Raw genomic sequence first — 12,928 nt, 5'->3', positions numbered from 1 at the left:
CAGCGTGAGAAGTATATTTCCGTGAGATTAGCGTGCAGGTTGCTGTTTGCAGTAGTCGTCACGCTTCTTGTCGGCCAAGAAGAGAGAAGATCTGCCGGCAGTACACTTGCGCCTGGGCGAGACAGGGCGTTGAGTTGCAAAATTAAATATTCAACAAAACGGTCGGTACGTTTAATAAGTTAATTAAATTATATCTTGATAGTATCGCGCCTGCTACACTCGGGCTCGGGCTTTTTTCAATTTAACGTCGAGCACGTTTTAAGATGACATAATTTTAAAAATTCCATCTCATTGCCAAACACACTTTTTTTCCTCAAACAGCGGTGCTCTCATGTTAATGCAGTGCTTATTGTGACGTTCACTTCCATTACCCTTCTGCCCGAAACTATAGCCCCACTGCCGAAACAATTCTCAATCGTGCGTGGTGTGGTACGCTAGACCATCATTGTAATGTCACCAGCAATTACTCACATTACCCACCAAACCGTTCCGCTTTTCGGTCCCGTCTGTCGTCGCGGACAATTATTATGCATTTCGGTCTTGATTGGATGGGCCTCACTTACCTACTCATTTTGCCATCGCCTCCTTCAAAACCCGGAAAACTTTTCCCCCCTGGCAAACGGCAGCCCTCGTTCGCGCACATTGGCAAATGGCACTTTGCCCAAACACCGGCCGGAAGATTGAGAGTTGGAGAATGTCGCGTTCGAGGGCCGCCGAAAAACGTGTGGTATTGCCGGTACCTGTTCAAGTGGTGCCTCAACAGCAGCGTGTCAAAGCGGCCCTCCGTTGCGGCTTCATACTACGCTGTCGCACTTCAGCATTTAATTGAAATGGATTATGATTGAACAGGCACGACAGGGTGATGTGCCGTCGTGTACTACCAGTTGTGCGCCATTTTGAGGACACTATTTTTTGGTAGAAATCAGAAAAGTTTAATTTTCCTTTAGGTATTGCCGTTTTTTTTAAGTAATTCATTTAAACTAAGCTGTACTTCTAAACAGCGTCGAAGAGACTGTTAAGAGACTATTAGTCAATAAGTCATGATACTCTTCCTCCACGCTTGCTAAGATTTGTGTCCTTGATTAGAGAAAAAGGGGTGATATGTTGGCAATTTCCATTCCAAGTTTAAGAAAATGTTGAAATAAGATTGATTCTTAAAAGAAATTTTTACTAGCTTTTAGGTACATCTTTTTGTACTTATTCGGTGATTAAGGTGTTTGAAATGCTGCCCTTCACACGAAAGGATAGCAAACCGAATCCCAACTGGGACTGAAGGGCTAAGGGTAAACATTTGAGGAAAAACTAGAAATTGCAAGCAGCAAGAGTGTTCATTGGTCCCAAATGAAGATGAAGACACTCTATGCTACACTCAGCAAGAGTCTGCTTTTCATTTTTTTCAAGTTCGTCGATTCTACTCCATCATAAACGTCATTTTACGTTGATGTTATGAAGCGGCGAAGCAGTTGCCTGCTTTAGACAAATTATTTTGTATTCCAAAAATGGTATGATAAGCGTATATATTCTCTTTTTTAATGTATAGTTCTCAAAAAAATTGTCTAGCTATATAATCTAATGTTGAGTGGCAACAAAGTAGATATTTATTTTTAACGTTATTCTTCACGTTTTCATAGACATTTGTGCCATAATTCGAATTATTTCTTTGCTCCTTTTGAGTGACATTTAACGATGACACGGAAAGATTTTCTCCTAATACAAATAGATTTCCGCTATCAATTATTGTAGTCACGTTCGGATAACCACCACGGGAAGGAATGCTCCTTGCTAACGGGGTTGATGACCTAAAGCTACGAAGGACACCGATGTCGATTCGATCTGATCCCACACTTGTGACAAACATTTACCACGAGTATCACGTTCATGTTTGCGCCTAAAGGTCGGTTCCTCTTTCTAGTGCGATAACAAAAACGATCACCGTCCAAGATTTACCACTCCAAACCGGCGTGAATCTCCTGAAAGCATCCTCTTCCAGCTCAACATCACATCTGCTTACGCTAGGATTCAATTTATAGCATAAGCTTTGCGATTCGAAATGCTCGATGGTGACAGTTTTTCTCCGGTGCTCTACACCGGTTCGGGACAGCGGAAAACAAAGCCCGAACAAATGTAATATAACTCCGCGACTACTCCCGGTTGTAGATTGATTTACTCTGCGTACCCTTTTCGTGGGCCAAAGTAAGACGCCTTCCGCTTGATTTTATATAAATCCTACTTCAACAAGGTCGTCGTGTTGGTACTCTGTACAAACCTGCTCAAGTGTACCGTGCTATCAGTCCACAATGCTTGGAATTGTTTTCTTTGCACCATACACGGCACTAGCCGACAAACCGACAGCTGCGATACCGTTTTTGCGTTCATCTTCCCTCACTTTGGGATGATTTTTTGTTCTCCCGCGCGTGTATTGCTGCTCCCGATAAGTGATTACGTGTAAAAGGATTTGTTTTATCGATCGGACATAACGAAGCCAGCTTTAAGGGGGAATAGGCCCTCGAATGGGAAAGCGACGAGAAAAGGGAGCACTGTACAGTGCGTGTATAAATTGCAAACGGCTTGCCCATGGGAAAAGCGGTGTAACTGTTACGGGAGGTACTTGTTTCGGACGGGATTGGATTTTGTTGATTGGTCCTGCCTTTGTACCGTTCCCGCTAACCGGGTGGATCATAGCGATAAGCTAAACCAAATACCTTTTTTTTTTTTGTCCCGATAATCGTCGGGCCTAACGATTCGTTGGATAGTGTTCGAAACAACAAACCTACAGCAAAGCGTGAAAAAAGTTGTTAAATTTCATACATGTTTGAACGTGCGAAGGTACGAATGGTAAATAAACATGTTTTGTTGTTTAAAAACTTTAAGTTGTAATTCACTTCACATCACAATTTGTTTACCTTTAATTTGACAAGCAAGATCGTGTTGCATAGTAAAATATTAAACATTGTTTTCGAGACATTACCTTCTCCGTGAAAGAGCAACTCCACTGCGAGTATAGGGAAACATGTCCTTTAACAATATACATTCGTAAAATATAATGTTTTTATATTCTATATTCTGAAATATGTTGGTAATTTTCGAAAAACCTGCTTTATTTAGACTCCATTCAAGCATTAAGTATTTCTGTGAGTTTTCTGAAAAGTACATTAGAATTTATGTCAGTTGGTGGACAACTTAAGGTTATCAACCATGCTAACAATAGGCCTTAGAATAGCATTCGAACCCACATACATTTTTCTTCCTCGCTCTAAGTAAGTGACACTTTCTACCAAAGAGCTCCTGAGACTTCACTCATTATTCCATTCGTATATGCGAATATTCAAGGTATCTACGAAGCTTTAAGATAGACTACGTCTTAACCACAATTTAGCTTATAGGACAAAATGGGACATCTAGAATTTTTCAGACCTACATCTTGCACCTGGCATTTCACTCATTATTCCATTCGTATATGCAAATATTCAAGGTATCTACGAAACTTAAGGACTGCTTTAACAATGTATAAAACTTTATTTAGATCCTAAATGGGATATCTTTATATTTAGATCCTAAATTGGACATCTAGAGTTCTTAAAAGCTGCATCTTGCAAGATGAATAGACAACTGTTTCAATAAACAACTATTCGATCTGTTCTAATAAACAATTATTTAATTTTCTGATAACATATTTTAAGTATTTTAAATATCCTAGAGATAAATTCGTTCCTCTCAAGCTATTCTTGGGGTAAGAGGTGGGTGTCATCATCATCAAGCGTTTCTTGTAGGTATTCCTATTCGACACAAAAACGTTTGAAGATATCGTGTACGCAAATGCAAGGCATCTACTCCATTTATCCTCTAGAGAGCAATTGATCTGTTCTGTGCACCGGAGATCCTCAGAATCGTTGTGGAAAGACAGCCACAATGAACAATGAGATGGGACTGTGAAACCGTTCCACAAAGATCCCGAAGAACGAAGACATTAAGTAAACTCGAAAAGTTGTCGAACCTAAACAACGTTTAAGATATTCCATGTCCCTGACCTTCCGCTTGCAACCATAAAGATGTTTGAGCACGTTTGATCAAAATGGGGGTTAATATTTGTGCCACTATCATTGTTAAACTATGATCTGCAATGTTTTAAACCGATATGTTGTTCAAGTGTTTCGGGACGATATTTTATTATTTCTCACTTGATAGTAATTGTATATTTTAAAACACTCACAGTATATTTAAAAATTAAGGCAGCACATTTTACAAAAGATACGTAATTATTATTTAACATTGTTTCACTGGTGCAATGAAAATTGAAGTAAATCCCATACTGGCGATTCACATCGATGACAGCCCCACCATAACGTTGCAAGCGTGACAAAACGAGAAAGGATCGCCCTAAACACGGCTTCAATACAAATCACTGTATTAATGTTTGATGAATACTATCTACTGCTATCATCACTAGGAAATGAGATTATGCTTAAGCAGAAATCATCATATTGAAATGCACATGCACATCATTAACGCGGCAGTACGACTGCCCCTAATAGTGCCATCAACGCAACAGATATAATTTGCGGCACAAACACCCAGTGCGCAAGCATGATCGTGCCTACTGCCGCTTTTGGCACGCGTGTCTGATAAATTTTCATCCTCCAGCCAGGACTCATGCGTTTGCCGCTGTCCATTGTTTTTGCTCGTCGGGCAGAGTAAACGTCCCCGGCCACCACTGCCAACCAGGCCGACTACGTTAAGCTGCATGAAAAAGGAACGATTTTGGGGAAAAAACGGCTTAGACAACAGCCACCAGCGCTGTGGCACGTTTCGGGGGAACTTAACAACCGTATACCGTGGTACGGCCACGGCACTAGAAAAGCACTACCCCACACTACACCAGCCACGCCAGGGAAATTGACGCCAACGCACGTGAGAAATGGCGAAATCGGCCCACGGTACACCCGGGCGACAGTATCGGGCGGCTCCGATATTGAAACGCCTAATGCACTTCATTGTTGACGCCACGTGGCCGGTTCATAATGAAAATTCATTTTAAATTATTATTGTCGCTACGTTACCGAGTTTTCCGTTCGCTTTCCCTGCTCCCGGGCGCGTGCATGTTGCCATGCCGCGCTTCCGGTTGCTGCTGCCGGATGCTCCGTCTAGGGTGTCGGGGTGCCCGCTTTTTGGCACTTTATGTCACGGGCATTGATGCGCCAACGTGCGTACCCGTGCCTAAAGCGACAGGGCGGCAAACAGCAACAAAAAAAAACGCTACCCACTCGTCGGACCATTTTCCGTTTCCTACATGTCTGTTGCGGTCTCGGGCTAGGTCGGAAATGCGAGTGCTCTACGTGTTGGGCACGGTGCGAGCACGGGTTTAATGTACTTTGACGACACGTTCGACACATCATTAATAATTGTAGCGGGAATCAGAAAACGGCATCCCGTGGTCGTGGAGAGTCGCCTGCCACGTCGCACCTTCCAAGGATTTGAGAACCATTTTCACCATTACCGATACCGGTCAGCAGTGAAAGGTGGATTCAGGTGGAGTCCGACCGGGTGCGTGCATGCTTTGTACCTTTGAGGTAGTAATGGAGCCCGTTGTCAACCGGTAATGGATTGAAGTCATTTTTCCATATGCCACCCGCTGGTAGTTGGTTTACGTTCTGTTCTGTTGTGATATGATTTGTAAAATTGCTCCATGTGTCAGACCGATGAGTCATGAGCGTTAATACGTGTCACCATATTTATGATAACGGCTTAAGTTTATCTAAAATCGAGCTCCATTAAAAAAAATAGAGTCTTGCGTCAAAAAGCGATTCTCTCGGTTGGTCGTGCGATGTAAAAACCAATTCAGAGTTTAATCGATCTGAGTCACAGTTCAATAGACGTTTAGCACAATAATGTGTTTTGTTTTTACTGCAATAGATGACGATGTGTTTCATACACATTTTGGGCATTTTTTTATAAGTTTTTATATAATTGTTGCTGTAAAAAATGCTCCTTACTAAGTTGCTTTAGAACATCATGAGCTCCTGACCTACAGTTTACAGCTTTTTTCGCCTTTATTTATCGAAAAACTCTTGCGTACGATAATACTCGTATAATACTAATTCAGCTTAAGGAATATTAGGATTTAGTTCAGCAAATATTTCATTTTATTGACATAGTTTACAATAAAAATACGATACGTTAAATTAGATATTATGGATTGAATTGAAAGGCAGTTTGGAAGATTTATTTTTTCATGAAGAACACATTGCTTATTGGTGATTTTATTCAAGACGAACGGCTAGGTAGCTTAATCTAAGACAAAATTCACATTCGTTTGAAAACATTTCCTTCTCCAAATAGTGAAAATTCACCTTATCCCGGGTGTTAATTGGCTGCTTATTGGCGATATAGATAATTTAATTATTATTTATTTATCAATTTTAATTTAATCAGGGGCGGCCCGGTGGCATGATGGTATCGGCGCCGGTCTTCACACAAACGGACCGGACCAAAATCCCATCCGGGCCAATCCCCCGTAGCAAGGACTGACTATCCGGCTACGTGGTAAAATAAGTCGATACGGCCAGGTCGTTCTAAAGAAAAAAAAATAAAATAAAATAAAATTTTAATTTAATCAATTAACCCTCCGTCTGGTGAATCTAAAAACTAATTCTTACCGACAAGCTCTAGAAATATCATCAAATAAACACATTGTTTATCATAAATTATCTATTTTCATTTGGTACGTTGTTAGGCAATAAGTAATGCATACCGTTTCATTGAAAATTGAACTACCAAACCGTATTACATCCACATCAGTGCACTGATGCCACAAAAACGCTCCATGATAGGTAAAGCTTAATCTTTCACAGCAAATATTTAAAATATTGTAGCTCAATGTAACAACCCTTTGAACATGTTGCATATTTGCACCACAAACAGGTGCACAAACACCCATCCTACGCACAGGACACGGTACCGTGCAGAGATACGGCTCACTCTGTTTTTCATGGTTATCATTTGATTTTGCCAATCATTTTACGTTCATCAAATTATGCTCGTCAAACAATCGGCACTGGATTTAGACGTGCCAGCTACAACAACAACAACAGCAACAATACAACCCCCCCGACTCTCAAGAGCATACTGCCGAACAACAGCACCCTCGAACAATTCCTCAAAAACGTCCCTTCGTCTAGGGCTGCTCTTGCAAATCCGGAACCGTCAGCATATGAATTCATCAAAGCATATTACCCATGGAAAATACAATAAACCTCCGTTTGGCGCGCACGAGGGGAATTGGTTGGTTTGCTCGTTCATCCCGTTTCGATCAGGCACGCTCTCCGTCTCGTTTTGCCTTTGGCCAGAATGCAAGGATAACGAACAGATTGCTGGGAAATCCACTTGCACCAACCCAGCTCTTTACTGTTTCCTCCCTGCATCCGGGCAGGGATGCGATGTGATTCTTTCAACAGAGCTTAACTTAGATACGTAAAAATAAGGCTCGAAGATAGAAAAAAAACGCGACTCTTCCCTTGATTCCACCCTAAAAACTGTACGGAAAATTTGCCGACGGTGGAAAATGGCTTAGAAATCTAACCGGCCCCTCGGTTGCGGACATGCGTGCGAAATCATTCTACGCTCCGCCGTTGTTCCCGCCGTCCCGTTACAAACTGTGGTCGTGTGTACGCAAACACACAACATTCACACTCGTAGAACAAAACCCAGGAAAGGAATCACATGGCGCGTACTCCGGCAGCGCAACGGGTTGGACAGAAGGACCGCGCTGAAGTTCTAACCTCAAAACCGACATCCAAACCGTCGACCGAAGCAACGAGAAAAAAAGGACCTGCCTGCATAAAGTCATGAAAAGCTGAACATCTTGCGGGTAGAGGGTGGAATGGGGTGCGGATGGGACGGTACAGAGATGCATGACGTTTTACTTCATGCTTGGTTTGTCACTCGGATTCGGAAAATCCCTGGAACTCGACGGTGTACTCAAAGGACGGTTGCAGTATGGGAAAAGGTGATGCATGTTTCTAGCTACAATATTCCATTCGACCCGGTCCGTTCGGGTAGTGTGAACTCGCAAAAGAAAACTCTACCATGTGTATAAAAAAATATGGTCAATATGGGAAGGTTTTTTTTCCGGCAAAAGAAATTGAACACTATTGAAACTCCAAACGCAGTGGAAAGTGTCCTGAAACGTTGCCACTGTTCGGCTTTTTGGACGAGTCGGCAGAAAATGGGTTTCCATCGTTTTCCTTTACCCACCCACGGAACCCCCCCACCCCACTACCGGCTCGAATGTGAGCATGAAAAGCCAATAGTGGCCGAAAGTAATGATTCTGTTTTCCCTCTGTTGCGTTTTTTACCCTCCCCATTTTCCAACCAAACAATCCCCTGAACGAAAAGGCACATAATTCGGCGAACTGCACGGCAATCTGCACGGGAAACAAGCATAACGAATTATATATCTTAGATTACACCTCATTAAATAATGATCGATTAAGGGCGCATGGTGACAACGGACACCGAAACCGCAACAGAAAGGGATGGATGGGGTGGGTGTGAAGCGAACCGGTAATGATCGGAGGGCTCGATATGGGCCCCTCGGTGGACGTATTGTGGAATTTGTATCAACTTACAAAAAGCACAATGTTGCTGGTGTAACCTGACCCCCGGCCGGTCGGTCGATGAAACTCGAACGCCACGGGCATGACAATAAAACCGTGTTTGGCAGCGGAAAATCCGATTCCGAAAACATTGGAAAGCTATCTGGCAAACGGCTGGCCCGGACCTCGGCCCAAATCGCATATCGCAGCTCATCGGTTTCATGAGTCGTTCGAACATCATCAGCATAAAAATGTAAACCGTGCATAAATGTGGACGATGATAACAACGCAGCAACGCCCTTTGACGTGCAGACAACGGACGGTCTGGGTGACCGCATGGCACAATGAAATATGCGGCAAACCAATGCATGTTTAACTTTATTCTTGATTGTGCAAGGACCTGTCATGGTTGACCGTCAGCACCAAATGGATCCATTTTGTTCAAGTAGATTTTATTACTTTCGTGACAAATGAGAGCTAACATTTAACAGTAAATTATTCAACGAATTACTATACTCTTTTTGAACAGTTTAACCTTTTCAAAGCTCAATAACCTCACATAGCTCAAAATTCTTTCTGTCTTTGTTTGTTTCATACTATCGCGCACAGTGAGCCGCCGGTACTGCAACAACACAACAACACGGACATCATTCTCAAGCTACCGATGGGAAAGCGGATCCGTGACATTCTATGGCTGTCGGTTTGGTGTCGCCGATTTACGGTAAGTTGTGCATTTTATAGTTTCTGTTTCATTAAAAGTTTAGCTTATTAAACAAAACGTTGAGTTGGATACTGATAAAATTCTTTCATATGTTTAAACTGTAAAACTTTTTGTTTTTCTTACATAATTGTGGTTTTGAATTATAGATAAAAATCGTAACGATTTTGGTTTATATATTTTTTTACATTTCGTACATTACAATAGTAAAAAATCTCTCATGGTCCATGTAAACATTTGATGATATTTTTGATGTTGTTTAGCATAGTTTAAATTTGCAACAAATAAATTTTGCCATAAGCATAATGTTGCAAATTCACGTCCCAAATCATATCGATATTCATCAATGGAAAGTTGGGTGGACTAAGTGGAAAATGAAAAAATAATCAAATAAATATTATTTTTGTGAAGACGGTCCCGTAAATCTATATATAAAATTTCGTCTGATATAAATAATAATAAGAATCTGAATTGTTGAGTCATCTTCCACAAACATCAAATGTAAGACGAGCAAAACATCATCCTCTGTGTTTAACAGGCATTACAAAGTTTCAAACTACCTTGTACTCCTTTTTCAGTGTACTCTTTTGAAAATTTATCAAAGTTCTGTTACTGTTCAATATTAAATGGTGCAAACTAATGATAAAATAAAACATTTCTTTAGCCCTTTATGAAGCATTTTCAAACTAAATGGCATGATTTGAAATTTTCTGATTAGTTTTTTCTGATTAACTTAAATCGATCTTCTGGCTTTCAAAAAATACACAATTGCATAGCACTGTAAACCCGAAACGTATCAAAAACAAAATAGTTATCCAAAACCTTCATCACCTTAAAACTGCCTCACTAGTTAGGTTTAATGTTTGGAAAAACAGTCCCAAAAATTATAGCAAATGGTCTGTTAAAAATATTAATCTGCTGTTCCGTTTAGTCCTTTCGAGTTCGGAAAATTTGAAATTAAAATCTAAATTTCATCTCCATAAACAGAAAACAGCTCGACCGTCGGTTTAACAAACTTATAGCAGGTGTTGGTTTCATTGTAGTTGGAAATCCAAGAATTCTCGTTAAAACTCGCTACACATCACCAATCCTTTGATCTATTTTAGTGGAAACGCGTCACATTTTACCGTTCCCGTTTGAGAAGCCCCAGCTCCCATTTCGGCAGCTTATTGTCGTTTTTAATCGCTCGCCATCACCATGGCGACGGCAAATGGATTGAATGTAATATTTCCTTCAATTGATTGAAATACGCGAGACAAAAAAAAGAATCACAAAAACTTCCACTCCGATGCTACCGATAAGCACTGGCCACCATCAACCATCAAACAGGGACTGTGACGCTGTAATGCCGGAAAATGGAAACGCACCAAATCACAGTTAGCCCTCATTCCGGTGTCTCTGCCACCTGTGCTCTCTCCCTGTACACACACACACACACCCACAGCTACGGTAAATGGATTGATAATTTCGATAAACGCACATTTTCGTCCCGCTTCGGGGGTTTTGTTCGCACAATGTTGTGTCCTTGCAGTAGTGCGCGTGCGTGGCACACAGCAACCCGAAACGGAACAAACGGTGAACACCTTCACATCATTATGGTCGTCTTCGCCTACCCATTTCGTTCGTTCGTTGCTATCGCAACCGTTCCCGTTTTGTGCGGCCGGTTTTGCTACGTCTCGAGCGTTACGTTCCGATTGCTACGACCGTGTATTCACATTGCCAAACATATGACGATTCGCTTTTTGTCCTGGGCCGTCCTTGCACCTGACTAGTGTCGGAACGAATACTACTGGGCGCAGTAGACGGGTGCAGCAGTAGCGAAATGCAAAAGTAACTTTTTTTAAAGAATCCGAGAGCAAATCTAGGATGCTTTCTGAGTGGTTGTTACTCCAAACGCTGCACAGTAACGGACTAAAATAACTTGACGGTACGCTTGTGGATTGGAGATATTGAGACTCTTTAAAGAATCAAAATAAACAATGCATTCTGCATTCATATAAGTGCAACTAACGCAATGACATCAGTATTAAAGTCCAATGTCCTACAACGCTCTATATATAGGGATGTTAGGGCTTAATTCCTGGTTAATTCTGCACTCCAAGTACAAGATTGATGAAAAATGGCAAAATTGTCTTAAATTTCAAGTGAATATTGGAGGGTTTTTCTTGATCTGGCCGGGAATATACCACTCTTTCCGAATCCCTTAGCCAGGCTGTTCTATCGCGACCATTTTGTTTTTGGCTTTTCATTACACTAACAAAGGATAAGCATGGATCTTCTAATCCGTTTTCATGCAATAAACGCATCTTCTTTCGTTGTTGTGGAACAAGGACGACCGTGACTCCATGTTTGAGACGTACATTATTGAAAGACAGATTTTTGAAGAGTAAACGAGAGATTGTTGGCTTCTTTAAGAATTTTTTGCCACCTACATCCACTTGTGACTTTCATTTGTAGAAATTCTTCTCGATTTTATCGCTTAGTTGATCTCCGAGAAAATTTCGGCCCCTTTTGCCGCTACTGATACTGGGAGGCTACTTTTACACAAGGACATCAAATCATATAACTACATACAACTTCTCTTGTAATCATACACAAACGAAGTGGTTAAAAGATCAACGTCTTTAAGAGATATTTAATGGGAAATCGAGTTTTCAAAATATTTCTAAAATATTTTGCTCTAAAAATCATTTTCTAAACTCAACAGTAATCGGTAAGGATTCCTTGCGTTTCTGATGTGTTTTGTATAAACAAAATTAACTCCAACTATTCATGAGTCATTAGCATGTTGTTTTGTTGAAGAATAATGCTTCAGAATCAAAATTTTGAATCATTAAAGGAAAAGAAAAAATCGCACATTTAAATATCCTCCATTCGACCAAGATCGAGTGGCAATTCAATTAAAATTACCATTGCAAACAAACGAGGCAGCTCTAATAAACGTCAGCCACATTCGGCTGGCAAGTTCGTTCCAAAAACAGATACCCCAATTTAGCAGCAAACGGACCGCAGAGAGTGTCTGCCACGACAAGTGGCATTTGTCAGTAGCAGTGTGGCAGTTGGAGAAGTTCTACCGATTTGCCAACATCAACGATCAACACTAAGCATTCCTATCGTTGCCTACTTCTCGCCAACAGGTCGACTTTGGAGAAATCTTCATCCCACCCGGACTGGACGTGCCGAAGCCAAGGGTACTGCCGGAGTTCAAGCGTCTGGCGCACGGGCTGCGCTCGAGCAACATCAGCATCCTGGACGCGAAAACGTTCTACATTCCCAACCTGCACTACGACGGTGCTGGCCCGGATGCATACTTCTGGGTTGGCAACGGTTCCGAGCCAAACATCATGGGCACGAAGGTACCGAACGAGATCGGTTCGCTCGAACCGCTGCGTGGCTACCAGGGTGAGGACATCGAAATACAGCTGCCCGGCAATCTTACCGTGTACGATATCGATTGGTTGGCGGTTTGGTGCGTCGAGTATCGGCACAACTTCGGGCACGTTTACATCCCGAAGGATTTGGATGTACCGCCCGCGCTGGGACAGACTAAGATAGCGGTAGGTTGCGAATTCGGGGGGGGCATTTTTTTTTTGTGGAAAAAAATATTTCAAAATGTTCT

General features: G+C 41.6%; 2 protein-coding genes across 2 annotated transcripts in view; one reads left to right on the top strand and one right to left on the bottom strand.

The window, feature by feature from the left end:
* Window positions 1–12,928, bottom strand: part of LOC128709835 (C-terminal-binding protein) — a 154,620-nt gene that overhangs the window by 99,051 nt on the left and 42,641 nt on the right. The window lies entirely within an intron of this gene.
* The window catches only part of LOC128709829 (protein Skeletor, isoforms B/C), a 30,794-nt gene that overhangs the window by 13,940 nt on the left and 3,926 nt on the right, over window positions 1–12,928 (top strand). The window contains exons 4-5 of the mRNA XM_053804847.1: window positions 9,201–9,312; window positions 12,447–12,866. Of these exons, the coding sequence (XP_053660822.1) occupies window positions 9,201–9,312; window positions 12,447–12,866 (532 nt within the window). The remainder of the gene's footprint in view (window positions 1–9,200; window positions 9,313–12,446; window positions 12,867–12,928) is intronic.

Source organism: Anopheles marshallii, chromosome 2, assembly GCF_943734725.1.
Source record: "Anopheles marshallii chromosome 2, idAnoMarsDA_429_01, whole genome shotgun sequence".
NCBI lineage: Eukaryota > Metazoa > Arthropoda > Insecta > Diptera > Culicidae > Anopheles > Anopheles marshallii.
Note: the sequence above shows the minus strand (reverse complement) of the source record. Positions and strands in the feature narration are given on the sequence as shown.